At 40.0% G+C, this 24,876-nt stretch overlaps 1 protein-coding gene across 4 annotated transcripts in view; it reads right to left on the bottom strand.

Moving 5' to 3' along the window:
• PTPRR (protein tyrosine phosphatase receptor type R) overlaps positions 1–24,428 on the bottom strand; it is a 130,364-nt gene extending 105,936 nt beyond the window's left edge. Inside the window, exons 1-2 of one of the 4 annotated variants that reach the window (XM_089524112.1) lie at positions 24,266–24,428; positions 4,560–4,867 (exon numbers count right to left, since the gene is read on the bottom strand). In XM_089524112.1, the coding sequence (XP_089380238.1) occupies positions 4,560–4,867; positions 24,266–24,326 (369 nt within the window). In that variant the 5' untranslated portion in view covers positions 24,327–24,428. Of the gene's footprint in view, positions 1–4,559; positions 4,868–6,214; positions 6,304–24,265 lie in introns of those variants that run through there. The other 3 variants (XM_089524113.1, XM_089524110.1, XM_089524111.1) reach the window with 3 other exon arrangements.
• Between the last annotated feature and the right edge of the window lie 448 nt (positions 24,429–24,876).

Genomic DNA, 24,876 nt, shown 5'->3' with positions numbered 1-24,876 from the left:
AGTAATACTAAAGGGAGAAACTAGTATGTACATTGCAGGTGCAGGGTCTCAATGTGGATTGAAACAGAGTGGGTGAGAAGAGTTAAAGCACTTTACCCACCACATTGCAGATCTTATCTGGAACAGCCCCTTTGCATTGATCCTGGCCTCCAGAAGATGTATCTGCATTTCAGAGATGTTGGCCTAAATCCAACTTAAAGTAAAAGTAATGTGCCTTCAAGCTGCTTGTCAACTGATAGCAACCCTATGCATTTTAAAGAAGTTTCTTAGGCATGGAATATGCAGAGGTGGTTTTCTATTGCCTTCCTCTAAATATAGTGTACAGTGCCTGTATTCCTGTATTCCATGGCAGTCTTCTTTCCAAGTAACTCCTGCACAACTGCTTTGCAACAACAGGTTGCACAACTGTTTTCACAATTAACCCCCCCCCCCAATAACTATTTACAAATGTGTCGAATCTTGAAAATACTGCCAATACATGGGGCCTTGTACTAGCACTGTGATGTAATTGATATAGGCCAGTGCATAGTTTGGCTGATCAGGGGTGTGTTCCAAGGTAAATGCTCAGAAAGAAATAAGAACTCATCCTTTTGCCCTTCTCTAAGAAGCTCAAAACAGCATGCCTGTTTCTCTCTGTCCAGCCATTGTATCCTCAGAACAATTCTATGCAGGAAGTTGAGGTGAAGATGGTAGTGGATCTGCACAGTTATTGAATTACAGTATTACTGTTATGTCATGAACCACTGAGGAGGGCATCTTTGAGGACTGAAAGCTGGTTTGTGTGTGTGTGTGTGTTTAAATAAATAAATGAAAGTGCCTTGAATAACAGTCCCTTGTGGGAACACAGGAAAAGACCTACTTTAGAGGTTTCAGCCAAGTTTTCCCTAAAGGCAAACTCATCATAAAACAGTCCCATTTCCTCCAGGAGGGCATGCCCAGGGGAACTCCTTTGTGGATCTTTCCTGAAAAGGTTAGCAGGAAGTGAAGCAGAGATTATTGTTATCCTGTAGCTCGGAATCAAGAACAAGCAAGAAGTAACTGAGCAAACAAATGGTGAAAGTGCACTGTAAAAAAAAACTGAGAACATCAGGGGGGGGAATACAGATTCTAAACTCCAAATCGTTGATAACTGCTTGCAGACTAAGAGCTTCCTTGGAACACATGAGAAACCATATGGTCAAAGCCTCCCTTAAGATTCCCTGAGGAAAAATGCTTCTCATAAGATTATTCCATTTGTCAATTGACCCTCTCTCCATAATGAAGCACTGAAATAATTTTGATCTCCCCCCGAAAAAAGCAATTCTAAACAAGATGGGCCTTGGACAGACTGACAGAAGGCTTCAGAATTTAAACAGAGGCCACGTGGGTGCCTAGTTAATTCACCCTGTTGGGCCCAGCCGTTGCTGCCCATATGGCACTTGGTCAGGCTGGCTTTCATCATCATAGCAGCAACAGCAGCCTTTCCATTGTACAAATGCATTAAGAAGAGAAACTCGGGTCTCCCACTAGGCAGTTAATGGAGATTTAATAGGGCAGTTATGTAAGAATGACCAAGTGCAAATGTGCTTAATTCAGGCTTCAGGTATTTAAAACCATATAATGTGCATTGGAATCATATTGGCTGTATGGCAGGAACTCCCTTATTTCCTCTTTGATACTCCAGGTTGCCATATAATTAATGAAAACCAGCCATTTCTGTGTGAGGTAGAAAATCCAATCTTCAACCTGATGTGTTCATATGAGTGGAAAAAAGAGCTCTCTTCATAGGAACTTTAGAAGTTCTTCAAAGATTCTGAGCATAGGTAGCCAATCTAGAGACATTCAGATATTTTGGATTACAACACCTATCAGCCCCAGCATAGCTAAGGGTAAGGAATTATAACAGCTAGAGTCTTGCCTACCCATTCTTTTTTATTGGCCGAGGTTATGTGTCTTTAACAGGACAGGCACAGCTGCCTTCATCATGGCCTCTCCTAAAGCAGCCTTCTCCACCTCAATGTGCCTTTAGGTATGTAAAAATTTGCTTAGGTTATTTTCACATGGAAAAAGTAACGATTTAAAAAGTTTTACCCTTGCTAGGTGGGATTACAGAGTTTTTCAATGCTTCAATTATTTTTCTCATTTTGGAAGGACTTCTCCCTTCCCAAATATTCATTTTACAACATAATCTCGGGCTGTGAGCTAAAATTTGTTTTTGTTTTTGTTTTTTTAATTAAAAAAACAACAACATCAAGATGTTTGCACAGAAAACAATGCACAGCTTTTTCTGCACAGCTTTTTTTGGGGGGCAAAAACTCCTGAAATGTGAAAAATTTAATAGCACTTTATAATTTTTATCAACAGAATATGTCTGGATGTGTAGAGACATCCCTTGGCATCAAGGATAAAAAAAATTGTGAGTGTTCTTTATATCACTAGTGTGCTCACCTCACAATGCTTACCTTTGAAAAATGCCTATGAACATGCTTTTGTTGATAGGAAAAATGTATGAAAATTGCATGTTTTGAGACAAATGGGTAATAGTGTGCACAAATCAGGAAAAGTGCTTACCAGAATATACAAATTTCATTGTGAATTTCCTCTCCTACCCCTCCACCATCACAAAGCCTCACAGCCCAAGACAAAGCAATGCCACAAAGAAAACACAGGTGCGACCCAAAGAAATGCAATGAAACCAAGATAGAAGAATCCTCATACAGGTTGACAAGTGGAATATACTGCCTTGGAGAGTAGTGGAGTCTACTCCTTTTGGAGGTTTTTAAACAGAAGCTGTTCAACTGATGCATTCTTGCATGGCATTTGAATGCCCTTGTGGTCCCTTCTAACTCTATGGCTCTATAATTCTAATTCTTCTATTTTCTGAAATCATACCACAAGTGGGCATCACAGGCAAATCCACATATACTTTGGATCTGAGATTAAATGTTGATCCACCAAAACTCATTGGTGCTATTTGAGGGGCTGTATAGGCTGCCCCTTTTAGCACTGGTGCCATGGCCTGATCTCACCTTTCCATGGTGCAAAAAGGAGCTGCAAAAAGCGGCTCCTTTTTGCGTCCTGGAAAGGGCACCTGGAAAGGGCACCATAGCTGCTAGCACTGTGCTCTTTTGGCACAGTGCTAGCTGTGTCCTTTTGCATCTAGACACAGAGTGCTGTGACATCATGCACTGTGTGGTGCAGTGTGTGACATCACACCAGCCTGGGGGCAGAGTTGGGGCATGCGTCGTATGAACACCATGCCCCAACTCCACCCCCAGGCCAGCCTTAATGGTCGGTCTGTACACACCCTGTGTTATCTTCATGAAAAGAGAAGTGGGAGGAGTTAGGTCGTGATCCAACAGGAGAGTTCAACTGATGGAGCAGCTTCTATTAGCAGAACAGGGGAAGGTGGTGATCTTCCTTCCCCCTGCAGTCTCTTTCCTACCCTCCTCCTTCCTTGAAACATGTACTGGGACTGGAACACCCCCAGATTGTTGGGGGCAAATTAGCTTACAGTTGTAAACCACTTAGTCATTGCTTAGGCGGTATGAAGCGGTATATAAATGAAGCTTATTTGAAGCAGGGATTTGGGAAAAATGGAGGATTGCAGAACCTCAGGGGGAGAGGAGAAGAAGACCTTGTTATCTAGTGGGTGTAAGATTGGGTTTAGAAACTTAAGAATGCTGAAAGTTCCATAGATTTTGACAGACAGAAGATAATGGTCAACTTTGAAAAATCAGAAACTACTCTCAAGTCACTTTCAATTAATTACTGTGTATCAACAGATGAAAGTGGTAGGGATTCAGATGTATATAGTAGATACTGTAAGTAATCTTGAAAATATTACCTTCCATATTTTTTAAACAAAGTTAGATTTAACTGAACAGATTAATGTTTCAGCTTTTGGCTTCCCACTTAACTTCTTCCTTCCTCATCCTCATATTCTGTGTAGGAGTGACTGAGGCCAATTCCATGTAATATTTCTGGAAGCACAAGAAATCTGCAGCTCCCAAAAGCATTAGGTAGACTTTTGGATTTGTTAAGAACTGATCCAGTCATTAACTACAGGATGAGCCTCCCTTATACAAAATTCCAAAATCTAAAATACTCCAAATCCAGGTGGCTAAGATAGTGGAATCTTTGCTTTCTGATAGCTAGATGCACACAAACTTTGTTTCATGTACATTTTTTTTAAAAAAAATATTATCTATAAGATTACCTTCAAAGTATGTGTTTAAGGTGTATACAAAACATCAGTGACTTGTTTAGACTTGGGTCTCCTCTCCAAGATATCTCATTATGTATATGCAAATATTCAAAATCTGAAAAAAATCCAAATCCATGTCTAACATTGCATCCTAAATCATACATGCCACTAACCTGAGCTTGAATGAGTTCTTTTTTAAACTGCAGCTCTCAGAATCTGAGATGGGAATTCTGAGACCTGATATCCAAATGCAACTTTTTCAAGTTCTGCTCTTAACCTCGTAAAACAAATTGTGACCAATAGCATGGAAGCCAGCAGCAGATGACCTATATCTTAAGAACCTGAAAGTTATAGGCAATGTGAAGAAACTTACCACAGTGATCACATTAGCAGCTGGGATGGGCTGATTTTCCACTTTCTGGTCATCATCATCAGTCATAGCTAAGAGATTGAGTGACCGGTCATGTGCAGGTCGAGAGAATGCTGATTTAACTATGATGGCAGGGTGTAGTTTGCTTATTTTTGCTGGGGAAGGCAAGTGGGAATAGGGCCCATAATCCTTCTGATCACTGGTATCCAGACTTTTCTCAACACTTTGCACATGATGATAAATGAATATGGGCTTCCTGCTTTTTCTTTGATGAATTGCCAAGAAGTGGTCATTGTCTCCTGAAAAGCATCCTGTTAAAAAAGACACACAGAGACAAGAAAAAGGAAATAGTGTTGAAGTTAAAAGGGAGGATCCGGATTAGAATCACTATTTATTCTTCAGTTATGCCTCCATTCTATTTAATGACAAACAAGCCTCATTTAATTGATTAGATTCACTTAGTATTTTATGAGAGTGCACTGTATTGGGACAACTAAAAGAACTCCATTTAATTGCAGTACTTTAGGTTTCTTCAGTCCTTCATGGTGTATTTGAATACCAAAAGTATGCTTCATGAGGTATTCATGTCATTTTGTTAACATTTTTATTTAAATTTGATTGTATTTTCAGCTCCCATAAAAGCAGTACACACAGGCACACATACCCAATACAGAATCTTTTTACATTTTTCTGAATTCATGACCACAAAGTCATGTTATGTGTGCCATTCCCAGAATGTTAGGTTTTGACTGTTAAGTTCTTCTATAATACTGGTGTGGTACAGACCATGCAAACGCGCCATACTGGTGCCAATTTTAGGGTTAAGACCACACGACAACCATGCAAGATGATGCCGCCACTGTGCGTTCCAAAACCCTAGTATCAGCGGCGGCATGCCGCTTTGGGCCCGTCTATCCCAGGCCATTATTTAGTTTATATGCCACCTTTTTGCTAGAGTGGGATCCAACATGGGTCACAAAAAAAATCTGCTAAAACCAAACAATATTTAAACACACACACACACACACACACACTTAAAAATCATGTTGTTAAAATGATGGGGGCTAGGTCTTTGCCTGCTGGGGGGAAAGGAGCAGAGAAAGGTCCAGACTAGCCTCCTGTGGAGGAAAGGGAATTCCAGAGGGTGAGAACAGGCATGGGAAGACTTTTTCCAGGGCCCTCGCCAAACAAGCCTATGATAGTGGCAAGACCAAGAGAAAGCCCTCCCCTGTGGATTTTAAGATTCTGGCAGGTTCATATAGAGAGATGCAATTTTTCAGAAAATTTGGACCTTAGCCATACGTAGGGCATAGCCAGCACTTTGAACTATGCCTGGAAACAAACTGGAGAAATCATAGTTCATATTGGGAGCAATCAGCTGTGGCCTTCCATATGTTTTCATCAGCAGTTCCCATAATCCTTCACCATTGGCAGTGCTGACTAGAGCTGTTGGGAGCTATAGACCAAGATGGTAATCTGAATTGGGCCTTAGAATGGGCTTTATCCCTTTGGATAACAAGCCAAGCATCCCAGAGACAAAAAAAAAAGGCAAATGTGAGAGGCTGGGGTTCTGGAAATGAAGTGACATGAGAAGAAAATATATGGTGCAGAGGCAAGCAGATGAGTGCTGAGATTTATTAAATTGTTTTGCACTATACCTAGAATCCAGAGCTTTTCCTCCACTTTCTGCCAGTTGGACTGTAAATTGTTTGGACCCATTGGTTGCCAGGAGAAAGCTGCAGATAATTCATCTTTGATCCTTAGAGTTGAGATGGGAATGGGTTTAGTACAGCCAAGAGACTGCTTCCTGACATATGTATGTTCCAGAACCTTGAGAAATAGTGATTGAAGTGCTCTCTCCAAATGAAGTGAAGTAGGTCAGTAGTGGTGTCCCACTGTGCCATAGCCTTCTTGGCAATGTTTCTCTACTGGCTTCTGTAGAATATTTTTGGTGACAGCCTAACACCTTCTTCTTCAACCCAGCTTGTTAAATGATTGGGCCACTAATGTAACCCTATGTTAATGCTGAGTTGAATGAATTGCATTCCACAGTTATAACCACAGCCTGTGTGGAAGGAGCAAGTTCTATGTCTTATACTCAGAAAACAGTTTGAACGATGGTTGTGAAACTTGGCACTGGTAAGTTTCAGAATGATCTGCACCAAACTGAGTTAGAAAGAATAATAAATAACATCTTTACAGGAATTTAAAATTTGGTGAGTGACCTCCACCAATTTGACTACTATTGTGTTTTTTTCCCCTCACGGAATAAGCTAAAGGTGAATGTCATTGGCCAGTTTCTCCATTTTCACATCATTGTTTGGAGAATAATTTGTTGTTGTAAGGGAGGAAGAACTTCTAGCACATGTTTATGTCTTAGGGGTGAAACAGATGAGCAAAATAAAGCAGCATCCAGCCGCTTTGAAGGCAGGGCATTTATATGACACATGCCTCTAAAGCAGGTGGAAACCAAAATGAAGCCATGCTCTGGGGTGAAATACTGGAGCAAAAAGAATTATCATTATAGTTTATTTTTATAGTGCTGTAAATGTACACAGTGCTGTACATACAAATGATCAAATCAATAAAAATGAAACCTGACAATCGCATACAATCTACAAAATACGTATAAAACAACAGGTAATAATATAAAATAGAATTGGTTAAAATAAGCAGGGACATTCCAGTTTAGCCCAGAAAATGCACATCTTCGTGCCTCCATATAAATACCCATAAATACCCTGTGGCAAAGCAAAGAAATGGAAGTGTGACAACTCCAATGGATGTAATTACAACATATACAGTCCAGATAGTCCAACAGCGGAATATGGGGTGAAGCGGGGCGAAAGGAGGCATGTGTGGGGGGCCTCTATGATTGTGCTTTGCCATTGTCTTACTTGCACACTGATGCACTGATGTCCTATATGGTGGAGCATTGCATGTGTGACTGTGTGGCCAATCAAAGGGGTGGCCATCCAATGGAATGGCATCTGGGTGGATGTGGGAGGTACTTGGAGGCCACAGGTGGTGTGTTTGTGCAATGGTGCACATGTATGATGAGGATGCAATAAAAAAACTACCTAGTGGCACAGCTTAATGCTGCCCCTTGTGGTCGGGTGGTGTGTGTTCAGCCCGTCTTAGGAGCAGGCTGTGAGGAAAAAGCAGGATTGAGCCACTTTTTCCTGCCCATCTGCTCTGGTTCTTAGTCACAGTTTAGTACAGTTTTTATTAAATGCACACACACACACCCCCCTTCTTATTAACTTATGGAGCAAATATGTGCTTATTTTGGACAAATTCAAAATGATCATGCATTTTGCCTAGGCAGTGAAAGTTACGTGGGAGTGGCCAGAAAAAAGATTTAGAATGCAGAGAGAGCATGACTGGTTACCAGGGTGACAAGAAGAAATATCAAGGAGGAGTGAGTTTCTCAATTGAAGTGGGCAGTCAGATGGGAATAAGGGTGTTTTTTTTTTTTTAAAAAGGGAATATGAGCTGCAGTATTAACACCATTTTAAGCATATAAGTTATTAATGCTGTCCTTGAACAACAACAACAACAAAAATGTCAGATTGAAAAGAGAACAGCAGAACTGAGATACATTCACAAACTCCAGTTCATCAACAGTGGATTGAACAGAGACAATGGTTTCCTGACACACTGCACACACTGTTACACCAGCCTCATGAGGATTCTCTTGCCCATTTTATCCCATTTCCTTTTTGGTTCCCAGCCAGGATCATACTACATTCCAAAAACTCCCTCCACCATTCATATGGTTATCTACTCATGTTGGCTTTAGGCAATATTTTCCTCCCAACTTTGTTTTCCAATGACCACCCTTAAAACTGTACTTGTCACATCATCACCCTACCCACACATTTTGCCTTTCCATTACACTGGGCCCTTGGTATCTGCTAGCGTTTGGTTCCAGGATCCATCATGGATACCGAAATCAGTGCATGCTCAAGTCCCATTAAATATAATGGTGTCTTTTATATAAAATGGTAAAATCTAGGTTTGCTTTTTGAAATTTATATTTTCTGAATATTTTCAAGACATGAATGGTTGTATATGTGGATAAGAAATCTGTGGATATGGAGAGCTGGCTGTACCAATCACACACAAACACACCTGCTCATTCCTGAGCACAAATGCCTGTCTATCAGTACTTCACTCATGCATCTGATGGAGTAGACTCAGTCTATGAATGCTTATGCTACAAAGTTCTTTCTCTCAGTCTTCAATGTGCTATAATATTCCTTACTTATGGTGTTATTGCTTATATGCTACAGGAGTATTGAAATATTTTTGGCCCAGAGATCAAACTGATTCCAGAAAAAAACATGTTGGGGGATGCATGTCAGCCACAGGCAGGGCCATTTGCTCCCAAGTAAATGCCCCATCCACGAATGTGCCTCCATTGTAATTACTTGGCACCATTCACACAAATTTACTGCCAGAAAACATATTCACTAGATGACCTTCAAGGCCTGTCCCAATTCATATTACTCTATGTAGAAATTACTCATTATTATCCAACAACTTCTAACATTAAATGGTAGCTTCAGCTACAGACTGCATGTACAGGTATGCTTAAGTACACCAATGACAGTATGCAGCTCTATGGTAGTAGAAAAACTGGGATTCATTACAACTCAGGATAAGGATACTCTACCATATCATATCCATATTGCTATTTCCTGACATATGAGAGCTTGTGTGAACATAGACAGCCTTTAACACATATTTAAACCAGAAGGGTTTTTGATAATTGAGTAATTTGCAATCTGGGCATCTCAGTAGTATGAGTTTTAAATATGTTGCAATTTTTGATTATTTTGTACTAATATATTTTTAATCATGGATCCATTCCATGAACTGCTCAGAGAACCTCTATTTTGTAGTAGCTATATAAATACAATGAATGGATGGATGGATGAGAGAAAAATGTAGTATTTGGCAAAGATCTGATCAAATACGTGCATCTAAAGGGTATTTTCATAATGTAAAATGAATAATCTGGGATAAGTCACTTCCAAATGTTATTAATGCAATAGAAATCTCATGGAAACTTCTCACTAGGAGCAAATGCAGGATGGATGAAAAAAAGGTTGGTCAGATATATGCAGTCTTAATTGTAGCCATATTGTAGATTTGTTCATGTGAACTACAGATCCTTGCAGCAAATCTCTTCATGCTACAAGCAGTAGCAATATGCTATTAGAATATGGAGTTAAAGAGTTCAAACATTATCCAATTATGTCATGCCACATTGGGCCAGGCATTGCTACAAGTAGATATTCAAGAGCTTTCTGGAACTCAGTTGCCCAAGCTTCCTTGGGGAGGGAGAATTACTCTTGCGCCACTTAAAGACTGAATCTAATTATTTCTCCCAACTAGAAGAGACCCACTGAATGAATGAGACTTAAATAAGTGTTGTCTTAATGAGTCCTTTTCACATAATTGGATCTATTCTTTTTGCCATAAGTAGTTAACACAGACATGCCATGTAGAACTGCATGTACTGAAGGAAGAAATTCTAGAGAAAGAATGATGGATGGGTCCTCTTAACTCTTGACTGGTGGCTCCACTGGTAACATTCACACTGAATTCAGAAAATCTTTGTACTGATACCAGTACAAAATCTTCCTATGATGACATTACTGATAATATGGTAATATGACAGCTTTTCCACAAATGGGGTCTTCAAACAGGTCACATTACAACTCTCAGCATCCCCAGAAGCACAGCCATTGAAGACAGGCATTGTAGTCCAACTCATTCGGAAGTGCCACCTTGAGGAAGAACATTATAAGGTTTTCCTGGAAATGTGTCTTTGTGCTTAGGGCATTGAAGTCAGCACTGTTTTCAATATCAGACAAAAGCCTGAACTTTTGCTCTTGAGTCAATATGATTAAGTCATAAGAATGACTTACAATGAGGAAGCATGCACTGCAACTTATTATTTTTGTGTATTCATTCCAGATAGTGACAGGGTAAGGATTAGTTTGCTCTAATGAAGCTGAGAAACACGCTATGTTGGTGATATTCATCTTAGTTTTTGAAATAGTCTTTTTTTCCCAAACAAAAGATCCCCAATCAAAATGTTTTGTATGACTTTTCAGAGACAGGGCCTGCTCTTGTACATGTAAGCAATGCCACTGATGTAAGTGGGCTTTAAGGGCTTGAATCAAAGTCAAATGAAGTCAATGGAAAGTCTTCTTTTAATATTAGTGGGCTTTGGCTCATATCATACCTGTGAGATCAGAATTGGCCCCAGAACAGCAGTTCATGAAAAGATCTGAGTAATCCCCAAATACACCTACTTTTGTGATTGCTTGTGATTGTCTGGCTTACTCAAACATACAGAGTGAATGGAAATGCTTAAGATTTGCTTTATGTGATTCCTAGTTGTCAATATTAAGTGTGTGAAAAACAAAGGAACAGTGTACAGTTTTGGATTCTTTCAAGCCTATTCTGATACAATCTGGAGATGCACTGTTGCACATTTACATCATGAGCAATGCACCCTCTGATTAACCAATATTTCCTGAAGAAAAATGGCATTAAAAATGAGAGCCTGGCTACCCTGTGCACAAAAAGATTCTAATGCTACATTTGTTGCAGCCTGGGTCCCCAACTCTGGGAGGGACCCATGGCCAATATACATTCAGGCCAAGATCCTACATTGGACTTCATTGTTCTTGTTCTTGTTCTTGTGTGCTTTCAAGTTGTTTCTGACTTATGGCAACCCCAAGGTGACTCTATCATATGGTTTTCTTGGCAAGATTTGATCAGAGAAAGTTTGCTATTGCCTTCCCCTGAGAAGGCTGAGAGCCTGTGACTTGCCCAAGGTCACTCCATGGCTAAGTGGGTATTCAAATGCTGGTTTCCAGAGTTATAGCCCAACATCTAAACTAATATATCAAGCTGGCTGTCATAGCATAAATCTTCACCTCCAGAGTTATGTGTACTACAGCACTCTTGCAATGACACTATGCAACCAACTCTGTATCTTGGAGTGCATTCCTGCTCTTGGTCTCATTGTACAATGGTGAAAACACAATGTATATTGGTTGTACTCTAAAGCACTCAAATGCAGGGATGATATTCTCACAGGCAATAATGAATAATGCCTGATGGACAAGTAAACATAGATTTCTGCATAATTGCAAGAAATACTAACATAGCAGAAATAATAATAAGCAACCACTTGTGCAGCAGTTACACTCATTCATTTACACTCCCACAACTGTATGCTGAATGGGATTGTCAAGTAATAGAGAAAAATGTACAAGTGCATGTGCTGGGGAGCTGCATGCCTAAAACACCAAATGGATTCCATCCAAAGTGTGTCCTGTAAAAGGGAATGTAAGAAAGCATTATTTCACTGATTTTTAAATCATTTTCTGGTTTGTGGTCTCAGCAAATGCCTGACCTCTTGAGCCTGCCATGAGAGGCATGGAGAGGGCTCTCATTTTTCCTCTACTTTCCTTGGGACTGAGGGGGGATAGAGAAGAATTTATAGACATGGCAAAAACAATAACCCCTGTAAACTAACACTTTCTCAACCAAGAGTGAGAAACTGTAGTTCTTCAGAGGTTGATGGACTGTAATTCCCATCAGTCCTGGCCAGAATATCATATGGAGAGGAAGAATGGAAGTTGCAGTCTAGTGGAAGGTGATAGGGCAACTGTTTATGTAAGCACAGTTAACTCTTTCTACTCCCATGTTATGATAAAATCCCAGAAATAATTATTGGAACAGTTCAGATAAATTTTTGTACACCATAAAAATTTTGACTTCCATCTAAATTCAACAGTTGTGGGTGGGTGGGGCAGACAAACTGAGGAAACCAAAACCACAGCTGGACGTATGCATACACATGTGAGCATGCACCTTCTCAGAAGTAAAGATCTGAGACCATTATACTGGTACAAGTTGGAAGGTGTGTGTGTGTGTGGGGGGGGGTATTGTTGTTTCTGGAACCATATATAAGCCATTTTGGTTGTCTCACAATTTAATGTTGATGATACTAAAGAGCTACCAAAGACAATCAGTTAATCTTTAAGATTTGACACCTGCAAAAAGTATTTTTCCAATTTTTAAAAGAGAACCTCCTTCAAAGACATAAGGAGCTCTTCATTAGCCACAAAACAGCTAAGTCCTGTTTTTACATCAGCAATAAGTTTGAGAAACAGGGGAAATAACCAAAAATTTCTCACCCTGGTGATGGGAAAAGGCAAAGCCAAAGGGTGGTGTCTGTGTGTTGACATAGAGATAATGTAGAGTTGCTCCATTTGGGGTTTCTTTACTCTTGAAACTTGACTCCCCCTCCCTTATATACACTGCTCCTTTACCAGCTTCTTTTCTTGATCAAGAAGATCTGGCTTACTATTATATCCTCTAAATTAGATATGTTAAATATCTGACCCCTAACACAACAAGTAGGGATGTCATTAAAATGCGACTCATTATGAAGAAGTGCTCCAACTCGCCCTACAGCATGCTGTAAACTTCTTCATGACAGATTGTACTTCTTGCTAAGTTTTAGCAACTAAGAGAACAGGCTGGCTTTTCTGTCCTTCTGTTCCATATACTTAACAGCTAGCTTTACTAATAAATGAAGGCCTAAGTCCTTTTGTCATAATTAGGGAAAATCCAATGAACCAATGGAACTTACAAAACGTTTGACCTGATCTAATTCCCATTCATTTAATGTGGAATTAGACTGTGTCCAGTCTAATTGGGATTAACAATTGGATTGAGCCTATGACTCTTACATTTAATTAGATTTGTCAACTAAGCATTCAGTTGTTTAACCCAATTCATATTTGGGAGTCAAATGTAACTTGTGACAGCTATTCACAGCTAGTTTACTTGTTGAACAATATTCTTGTTCTAATTGTTTTATTGGAAATAAGAATTGAAAAAGGAAATATTATTGATCCACTTCCTTCTAACTGTCAATGTAAAATTATTGATGAAATTGCAACTTTTCCAACCCGTACTTTAGTATCAAATGTTGAAATACGGCATGTCACTTTTTAATGTCTTTTTTTTTATTTAACTGAGTCCTGGTTTTGGGGGGAAAGTGAGGTATAAAGATGAAGATGATATTTCAGGGGGCTTTTAGGGAAAGGTGGGGTACAAATGAAGAGAAAAATGGTGATGACAACAATGATCAATCAGTTAAAAAGCAAGTGATTAATGTTTTGAATGATCAGGCTAAGTAGTTTCTCTCTTGACAGTCTGAGTGAAGGATTTTTCAAGTAGCCTATGACTATGCAATGAAAAAGGCTTTCCCATGGTTTTTAGGTTTCAAGTAGTCACTTTATTATTTAATATTCTCAAGGTTAATAGATTGTGTTTTGAGTACATGCCTTTACATGCCTTTGTTGTTTCTCAATATTGGTTTTTTTTGTTACTAATGGATTAAATATTTATGCTCACATTTTAATCTGTACTGATATTTTACACCCCCACCTCCAATGCTCTCACACAGGTTTATTTGTAGATTACCCTAATGAAGAAAATCTTTCAAAAAATAAAACAGTGAGCAAGTTTTAATAAGCAATGGTCCTTGGAGGCTACAGATTATTTCATGCTGTTGTGTTGTTTTTATTGTCTCCACCACATTTTTGGTTTTTCAGTGTGACTTACACTGAGGTAAGAGTCTGTGTTAGCTGCGCCACGATGGGAAAGATATTTCAAAGTCTACTTGAGGTATCTTGTATTATTTTTTGCAAGATATCAGATAGGCATTGCTCTCTTCCCTTCAAACCACATAAATTAATCTAATAAAGCACAAGTATCTGATTCCATGGGCAGCCATATTGAAAGCTGTTCTGAAGAACAGCAGTAGCCCCATCTTTCAATTATCCTTTTGTTCCTAACTAAACACAGAAAAGCACAGAACATGTCTTCTAAGTGGATGCTTTAAAATGATGCTAAATGTTCAACTGAATATAGAACCATCTGGAGCCGTCATCCTTTGCATTTGTAATATCTGCTTAACAAATCCATCCCAAATGACCAGAAGGTCACATGGCAGGAACAGACTGATGTCTGTATTTTCCCATCAAAACAAACAAATAAATCATTTCATCCACAGCAAAGCTCTTCATTTTGCATATCAAGCATGCATGTAAAAGACACCAAATGAGACAATGAGGCTGCGCTCAATTTGTAAGGCCATAGAGGAGGAGGAGGAGGAGGAGGAAAAGAAAAAGAAAGGGAGGGAGGGAGGGAGGGAGGGAGAAAAATTTCTGGGAATAAATCAGTCATATGTACCTAATTCATGAACAAAGCAATATTTAGGGCATTCGGGAGAAGAAAAGGCGGTTTGGCTTAGTCCTCCACCTCTGATTTTACAAATGCATTTCATACTCAACTTGTAAGTGCAAGGGTAACCTGATATTGTGGGCAATTGGATTTCTCTGGGTATACTCACATGAATTAAGAGTTGATGGACTGGTCCCTAATGCATTCATTCTTCTGGCTCACTCATACACAGAATATTGATTTATTAATGTTGTGCAAAACTTGGATGTTTTCCAGAGCCAAACAGGCAACATATTGAATTGTGCAATCTTTTTATAAAATTTTAGAGATGCATGGTACATTATGAAGACCATCTCACTTCCCAAAGAATGCAATTTAGAATCTGATACCTGGCTACCTAAGGCTATGTTCCTACATGAGCAGAAGATCACAGTGTTAGATACTCTAGAAGGCCAGTCTAAATTCTCTATCGCTTGCACTTGTTTTTGCATAGAGGTTCATTTTGCACATGCTCTGAACAAGCAGACAGATTTCACTGAAGGGACATGAACATAATCTATGGACTGTTTTCTCTTATATAAAGCTTTCCATTTGCTGAGTTCATATCCAGACAGCCTGTTCCCTGTGCCCACAACACATGTGTATAGAGTATTGGAATTTTGGGGGAATAGTTCCTAGCTCAGAGGTGAATGTTGCTGAACTACAAATCCTACTATTCTTCACCATTGGGTTTATTCTAGTATTGTGCAGTTTTGAAGAAATTCCATCCAAAGAATTATACAGAGAAGCTTTTCTTGACAAGTACTCTTTATTTGAATCTTGGTTAGGCAAGAAATGTTCTCTAACTGTTCACATTTTGTCCTTAGCCACTGTTTCCTTTACGCAAACTGCTGCCTATTTCTCTCTGTTTTATTTAGGACCTACAGAATATAAGAGTTTTGGGAAACTGTCAAAGCCCTCAAAGACCATAATTTTACATGTTTCTTTTTCACACGTAAATTGTCCCTAACTCAAGTAGCATACAGATGATATTTCTGACAGAGACCTTGAAATGAATGCTGCTCTAAGAAATTGTCTTCCTTCCTCTGCCTCTCTTTACTGAATGAAATGCTTTAAAACATGCATTACACTCTTCAATAGTTTTCTCTTTGTCTCATGTTATCTAATTACATAAATGGGAGAACAAATTTTCAAAAGAATGTACTCTTCAACAGATTAAGATTACCAGCCTTTCATGGGAGAAGTCCTTGCCTAATGTACAGATCAAACAAAAGGAAATTGTAGCCCCTAAGGCTCAAATTCCCTAGACATATACTGTAGTGTTTCTCCTGCCCCAAGCAGTAGACCTTATTTCTAAGTAAACATCCATAGTATTGTGCTGGACAAGACTGAACTATTTAGTTGATGACTCAAATTGAATCCACCTCCTTTATGATACTAGGTGGATTGAGGAAATGTAATTCTCAGCTTCATGTCAACATGTACAGTATGGGGATAATCATAATACTGGTGTTGGAGCCAGTGTGATGGTTCAAATGTTGGACTGGGACTCTGGGAGACCAGGGTTCGAATTCCTACTCAGCATTGGAAAATATACTGGGAGGCTTTGGACAAATCATACTCTCTCAGTGGTGAACCTCCTCTGAATAAATCTTGCCAAGAAAACCTCATGATAGGATAGCTATAGGTCAGAACTGACTTGATGGCAAATAATAACATAATACTCTCCCTTATTTAGGTGTTGTAAAGGCTGCCTCAAGATAATGTTATTTGGAATGCTCTGAAAACTATAAAAACATAAACATAAAACATAAATGCTATTTTATTAAAACTAGCAAGTCTTGGAATTCATTCCTTAAATGCCCCAGCCAACATAGCCAGTAGTAAAAGACAATCTGAGTTATTATCCAAAACATTTACCACATTATCTACTACGTCTCATTTGATTATAGTGAAAAATAAACTCTATACATATTAGTAATATTAGTAATATTCCTAGACATAGCCATGTCAGTTTGTTTCAGTATGAAATATATATAAAGGAATCCTGTAACACTTTTGAGACTAAGAAAAAAATAAATTTCTAGAAAATGATTTCTTGGACTTCAGTTCACTGTATCTTGAGAAAGTGGAATGGAGAAAGCTTATGCTCGAAATTTTATTCTTTCAGTTTGTCTCAAAGATGTGACAGGATTTCTTCATCTCTTTCTATATAGATTGAGCAGCTAGCTCTTCAGAGTTTCAGATGGAAATGCTTCTTTGCTCTACTTGGAAATGTCAAGGTGGGCTGAGAGGCAAAAATAAAATAAAATAAAATCAATGTCTGAAATAAATAAATAAATGAAAATGAAAACAGCAAGATTTTGTATGTGCATGATCACTGAGACACAGTCCATACCTAATGATATGAATGTGATATCTAAATCTATGTAGGAATTTTGCTGAAAGCCACAATTGTCTTCTCTTTCTATAGAACCTTTTTCATAGCTTTGAAGCTTCTCTCTCTCTCTCTCTCTCTCTCTCTGTTTGTTCTATAGTTAGTTTCCTTTGACAAAAACTTTTCTCCATTAAAAACGATGCATTCTAACCCACTGATGATGTGTTACACAGGGAAAACCTACAAGGGAGATGAAAGGCCAACTTACTTGGTCTTTACAGCAATCAAAGGTCCAAAACATACTGCAGAAATAATCCAGTTTGAGACTGTTTTAACTGCCCTGGCTCAGTGCTAGGGAATTCTGGGAACTGTAGTTTTGTGAGACATTTAGCCTTCTCTGTCAGAGAGCTCTGCTGCCACAATGAACTACAATTCCCAATCAATTAAGTCAATTTCTCACTTTTCTCACTTTACAGAGAGTGACTCACTTGAGACCATGTAAAGATCTACAGAACAAGTAGAATGTAAACTCAGACCTCTTTTGGAGGAGTCCCAGTTTTGGCCACTTCAGCATAACGGTATAGACATGTGGCTTGCATAGTGAAGTATTTACCTGATTGCTTTATCATGTGTACAAATATGCTACAGCAGATGTTTCCAACAGTGCTAGATGGTACCCTAGTAAAATGTGGGCATGATGCCATCAGAAAGGTTATCTCCAGTCACATAACATGGACATTGTGCAATCCCTTAATCATACAGCATTTACTTAAGAGACATAGCATCATACTAGGCTTAGGGCAACATCTTCTCTAACAATGTTTTGGGGACTTATTTTTCACTATTAAAAAGACAAAGAAAAACAACAACAACAACAACAACAACCCCAGTAATTGTTTGATGTATAATTGCCAATTTTCCATACCTCAAGCTCATTTTGATGCTAAAGATATAACTTTGTAGTATGCCTACTAAGATTTCATACAGGAGGTAAAGATTATAGTCTGCATCCTCCTAGTATAAATTTATATCCTAATAAATTTTCAGCGGGGTCCCTTCTGCAGCAGAACAAATTTAAGGGATAATGATTGGAAAGTGTTTCAATTAATGAATGCCATGAAGCAGAATTCTAAGCACATTGCAATGCTCTGTCTGCTATGCTCATTCTAAATCTCATTTTAATATATGCACAGTAAATTCATATTGTACCTAGCAGCATAATTCTATTTCCCTCTCTGCTAAAATAATGCTGTGATAAGAAGTTACATTGCTCTTCAATGCACGTGAATCATTCCAAGCTTTCTGCTTCTAAAGTGACAAGCTCTTCTTTCAAGACTGTACAATTTATTATTCTCTGCTTCATTTTGAACTGATTTTCTGGGGCATTGGGATATGGGCAATAGCATGTAGCCTGTGAGATCATTTGTACATGTCTACTGTTCGGTCAAACCTCAAAGGTCAGTATTTCTATCTTAGGTCATCAGATACTTTTTAGAATAAGGATAAGGAATCTTTGGCTTTCCATGTGCTTTTAGTTTCAGCACCCAACATGATCCACAGTAAGGAATTCTAAGAGTTATAGTCCAAAACAGGTCAGGACTACTTTTCACTCAGTACTGAAACTCAGCACAGTTCACAACAGAATATTTAAAAAACAGTTATAAATAAATCCACAATAATTTAATAGAATTTAAAAGCTTTAAAAATTATCATATTAGAAAAGTGAATTAAAATGGGTTAAAATATTTAAAAGCACATGGTACTTAGCAGCATAATTCCATTTTCCTCTCTACTACAATAATGCTATGATAGGAAATTACATTTAGTTGTATTACTTAAATAAACAATTACATTGAAATAAATACTCTGGTACAGTGGCTTCAGCAGAGTACTTGATATATTTATGGAATATTAGTTTCTGTTTTACTCTACAACTGATATACGTGGTATATGTGTTCAAAATCAGAGTCAAAGACTTTTATCTCAAATACACTCATTTTTTTTTGCTAAATCTCTTGAGACAGCTTTTGTAAATACCTAGACAATATGATTCTTGGATTGCTCCCTTTCAAAAAATAAGAATGGAACTGTGGCATTCATCTAATGAAGTCGGCAAAGCAATTTTCCTCTCTAGGGTTGTAGATTTTAAGAGCCTGTTGCCTATGTTATTGTGCCATACTGAAAAGTCTCTCTCGTACAATGAACTTTGGATGGAAGCCATCATGAAAAGCTGAATTGTTTTAAGCACAACTCACAGAAAGGATATAATTTAAGACACAGAGCAGCACTAAGTGCAATCCATTTTATGGCTATAGATGGGTACATGACACAACATTACCATCTATAATTCATAACTATAGACCCTCTTTAGATTAATTTCACAGGGCCACTGGCCAGAAAGCTGGTTCTTCTTTTGTTGTATGGAAGAAATCCAGGAATTGTACTTATGTGTTTATTTCAATAGCAATGTTAGGAAGCTCACCAAAAAGCAAGTGTGCAGTTTGTATACAAGCCATGAACCTAATTTTAACAGATGTTGCAAATATGTATCTGAGGTGTTCCATATGAGACAGCATGGATCTTCTATTTTCTCTCCTGACTATGTATCACTCTATTCAGGAAATTCCCATGTTTGAAACTAGCATGTTATGAACATGGCTAGCTAGAAGCCTTCTCTCCAACAACTAATTTTCTATTGGCAGAGATTAGCTTTTGTTGCTGTGATGACAGTCATACCATAAAAGAATAAAACAGGAAAGTATTTACCTGGAATAAACCAATTGCTCTCCTTGACTCCTGCCTTCCCAATGCATCCTAAAATACAGACACCATAAAAATAGTCCACACCAGTTGGGCCTTAACCAATGCACAAATTCCTGGGAAAATAAGTATACATTTCACTGTCGATGACAATGTCAGCACAAGGCACATTTCCTTAGGGACAGTGTTCCCTAATTGTGAAGCCATCACACAAAAATCCCATTCCTGTACTGCCACCTTTCCCAAGCTTCACTCGGAGGAGCAACAAAGGGAATAGCTTGTGATACTAATCTCAGGATGAGGTTAATTCATATAGGAAGAGGTGGTCCTCAAGGTACGAGGGTCCCAAGCCAAATAGGACTTTATAGCTTACAACCTATTTGGCTTGGGGACAAAATCATGGCCAGTGTAGATGAGACAGGACTAACTTTACATTTTCATACCACCTTGTCCCAGGAAACAGTCTGGCCAACTGTACTAGCAGCAATTCCAGAGACATTTTCAAAGACAGCTTCTTGTACACAATGCAATGCAGCAATCTAATCTTTTAGGTTGCAGTATTACAACTACTGTACTACAAGTACTACAATTCATTAGCATTGTAACCCCTGCCTTGGGTTCCTACTGGGAGAAAGGAGGCATACAAATTAATTAATTAAATAAATAGTTAAATAAATAAATAAAATAAGTAAGATCACATTGACAAATTACAGTGAAATTGGCCCCGAACAGACAGGCCAAAATAAAGCTGCTTTGAGTCACTTTGGAGGTATGCTATTTAAATGATGCATGCGTCCTAAGAGACCAGAAGTCATGCTAAAGCCATGCTCCAGTCCTAAGGACTGGAGCGCAGCTTTGGCACAGCTTCTGGCCTCTTAAGATTTGTGTGTCATTTAAACAGCATACCTCCAGAGTGACCCAACGCAGCTTTATTTTGACGTGCCTGTTCATGTCCATTGTTCAACTGAAGGGTAGTACTTTGATGGGACTAGTGTGGGATAAAGAAAGAAGGGAAGACCAAATGTAATGAAGGGTGCTGTGAGGTCCAAAAAAGTTGAAAGAAACTTGTAGAAGCCTGGGGTGCCAGTGAAATTCAGGACTGAGACAAGGTGGTATGAAAATGTAAGGCTAGTCCTGTCTCATCTACAGGAGCTCTGGGGCAGCTTTTTGTAGATGTCCCCATGAAAAATAAACACCACCCCCTTGTTCTTCTTGGTCTTCTGAACCAATAATGTTAATTAAAAACCAACAATTATTGTTATAGCAATGACATAAAATGTAGTTACACAGTGTAGCTAAGGGTTTTGTATGTTTAGTAATTTAAGCATTTGAATTTCCCTCCTCAGTGACAATAGGCAACCTTAAGAATCTACCTCTTAGCTTCAGCCTGACATGCACAATATGGGAATAATTATATCAGTAGTTTGAGCCATTGTGGTGTAGTAGTTTGAGAGCTGTACTAGGACTCTGGAAGACTGGGATGTGAATCTTTGCTTCGTCATGGGGACCCACTGGGTGATCTGGGGCAAGTCATGCACTTTCACCGCACAGGAAGGCAATAGCAAACACCCTCTGAACAAATCTTGCCAAGAAATCTCTGTGATGGGATCAGTATAAATTGGAGTCGGCTTAAAGACACATAACAAGTAATATAATACATGCAGTTAATTGTAGGGAAAACCAATGTGGTGTAGTCTGAGTGTCAGCCATGGAAATCCTCTGAGTGCCTTTGGGCAAATCACACTCTCTCAGCCTCAGAGGAAGGCAAAGGCAAACCCTTTCTGAACAAATTCTGGCAAGAAAATTCTGTGATAGGGGCACCTTAGAATTGCTGTAAGTCAGAAATGACCTGAAGGCACACAACAACAACAACAACTTCATTGTAAAGGCTTTAAAGTAAAATGAATCTATATGAATTTGGAGATACAGGGTTCTTTAGGCTCAGAACCCTTCAGATTCTTAATACCAGAGTTTCCTAGCATTGAATCAGGGGAGTTAAAGCGGTCTCAAAGTGGATTGTTTTGGACTTCATTCACCATTCAGTATAACTACAATTGGCTTACTCCATGTTGTTTTAATCAACTGAATTCAAGCTCTGTTTCTGTTGTTAACCAACATTTTAATAGGAGGTCAGGAATATTTGGACCCCCAGATGTTATGGATTTCAAATCTCAGAAACCCTAGTCAATGTGGGTATTTATAAGAAAATATGGGAATTGTAGCCAAAAACACCTTGGAGGACTAACAATCTCCCAATCTGCTTTAACCAAGCACTTTAAAACCAAAACAATCAAACTTTCTAGCAATGTTTATGTTATCTATTGAGAAGTAAAGGCCACTGAGTTCAAAGGCAGTCACTGATAGCTAAGTGGGTATAAGACTACAGACAAAAGAGCTGAACGAAGCCAGGAAGAATGAAAAAGGGTATGTATCAGGCAGTGATCCCTAAATGGCAAGAGACAGTGCTGTAGTATGGGCACAAAGATGGGATTTTATGAAACAAGGGCAAGTGTAATGGAATTATGAGCAAATGAGAAATGATCAGCAACTTGAAGGATGGAGTCCTTGAGCTCTAAATCAGTGTGGACATCAGGCACATTGCCTTGAAGAAAATCTTCTTTGGATTTTTCAGGCAAACCCCTTGGCTTTAGCATCTCCCTGCCACCAAGATTTAGCCACATATGACCATTCATTCATTTTTTAAAAAAATCAGGAGTGATGCCGAGCATCTGAAGAAGTTACATGCAAGAGACATCCAGACAGCATCCAGAGAGCATTCATTTTCATCACAGGCAGAACTTAGGGCCCAAACACACTGCAGAAATCATCCAGTTTGAGACAGCTTTAACTACCTTGGCTCAATGCTAGGGAATCTTGGGAACTGTCAATTTGTGAGACATTTAGCCTTCGCTGTCAGAGATAGCTCTGGTGTCACACTAAACTACAATCCCCAAGATTCCCTAGCACTGAGCCAGGGCAGTTCAAGTGGTCTCAAACTGGATCGTTACTGCAGTGTGTGTTCTGGATCTTAATCAGCATTGTTTGCTAAAGCAAGGTGCTCTCCTTTAAGGCTACATAAGGGGGGGTGGCTTTAAGGATGGTCTTAGCAAAGCAACCTCTGCGCCCCCCCCCCCCCTGTGTGTGTTTAAAAGGAGACTATGTGAACAGGATGGCTGGAGGGATCAGCAGGCGAAAAAGGATCTGGTGCAAACCAGGGCTTACTCGGCTCCAGCCATAACAAATGCAGAGCAGAAAAGCTTGGCTGAAAGGCATGGCAGGACTGGGAAGGGATAGACTGAGCAGGGAAGGAGAGCAATAGGGGAGAGTTGCAGCTCCACTGCTTCCCAAGGTTTCCTGAAGGCTTAAGGGGCGGGGGAGGTTTGCTAGGTAAACAGAGAAGGGATTTATTGATGAACCTCAGCTCCAGGGCGATGGCAACAAGGGACAGCAGTCGCCGTTCCAACAGGCCATTGCCACAGCGAGCTTTCCAGGCGCTGACCATGGTGCTGAAACCCGGAAACGGGCACATGGAAGGATGGAGGCACCCAGGTGAGCTGGGGCTCTTCCAGGCTGCATCCGCATTGCAAAGATAATCCGGTTTGGCACCGCTTGGGGGGTGTGGAATTCTGGGAATGTTCGTTTGTTGTGGCAGCAGAATTCGAAAGCCTTGACCCATGGCAGTCCAAGCAGTGCCAAACGGGATTATTTCTGCAGGGCAGATGCTCCCTTAGAACTCGAGATTTACTATGGAGCTCTTGACAATCCCTTTGTTGGCACATCCCAAAAAGGCAGGGTCGATGTGCAAATGACGGGACTATAACATATTAGGCCAATACCGATTGACATAATAATAATAATAATAATAATAATAATAATAATACAGGTTCCTGAGATATACCATCGTCCAACCCTCACACCGCCCTGGAGGAGACGGGCCATAGCTTCCCCAACAGGTGAGATGTAGTGCTTTGGGACTGGGACTAGGACTCTGGACACCCCCAGCCCAGCTGATGGGGTGACCTTGGGCAAGTTACAGGCTCTCAGCCTCCTCAGGGGGAAGGCAATGGCAAAGCACACATCTTGCCATGAAACCTCATTCCAGGGTCGTCCTGAGTGGGGGACCACTTGAAGGTATACATCATCCACACCAACAAGGTGCTTGGATCGTTTGCATGAAGCTGCCCCCCCTCCCCCGATGCAATGGGGCAGAGCCATCCTTCTCTATCTTCCCCAAGAGGCAACAGAAGGGACTCCCTCAATGCCACCCCCTTACTTCCCTGCTCACCTGCAGCCTGGATCTGGAGGAGAAGGTACACAAGGGGGAGGCAGGCTCCTGTCATCCGCATGGTGGCTGCCTGGAGCCGAGGCGAGGGAGCCTGGCTCTCCCTCTGGCTCAGCTCTGCCTTCCCATCAGGTTTTGCCTCCTTCCTGGGGAATGAGCATGCTTGGGAAAGGCAGGCATGCGCAGAGCGAGCCAGCGAAGCTGCTGCCCTTGCCAGGTTGGTTGGTTGGCTGGCTGGCTGTCCTCCCAGGCTCAGGGGGACCAGACACGTCCTCCTTTCCCAGGACCTGGCCTCCATTCCAGCCCTCTACCCTGGAAGAACTGCAACCTGTTCTCTCTGTGGAGCAGCACTAAGGAGCCTGATCTGACATTTCTAGGAGTGTTTGTAGTTTTGATTTCTCTCCCCCCCCCCTCCCGGCATGCCCTACATTTTTGTGGTGCCTGATCCTCCTCGGCTGTGAGGACACTTGGTCACCCAACCCTAGGCTAGGGTTCTCAGGACAGGCAAGGAAGGAAGGGATCAACTGGAGGAGGGAGGGAGAAGATTGCATTCACACATTTACTCTCTCTCTCTCTCACACACACACACACACACAACCACACAGAGCCAGGTT

The sequence above is a fragment of the Sceloporus occidentalis genome, unplaced genomic scaffold (assembly GCF_023333645.1).
Source record: "Sceloporus occidentalis isolate IW3139 unplaced genomic scaffold, rSceOcc1.0.p SCAF_5, whole genome shotgun sequence".
In the NCBI taxonomy this organism is placed as follows: domain Eukaryota; kingdom Metazoa; phylum Chordata; class Lepidosauria; order Squamata; family Phrynosomatidae; genus Sceloporus; species Sceloporus occidentalis.
Note: the sequence above shows the minus strand (reverse complement) of the source record. Positions and strands in the feature narration are given on the sequence as shown.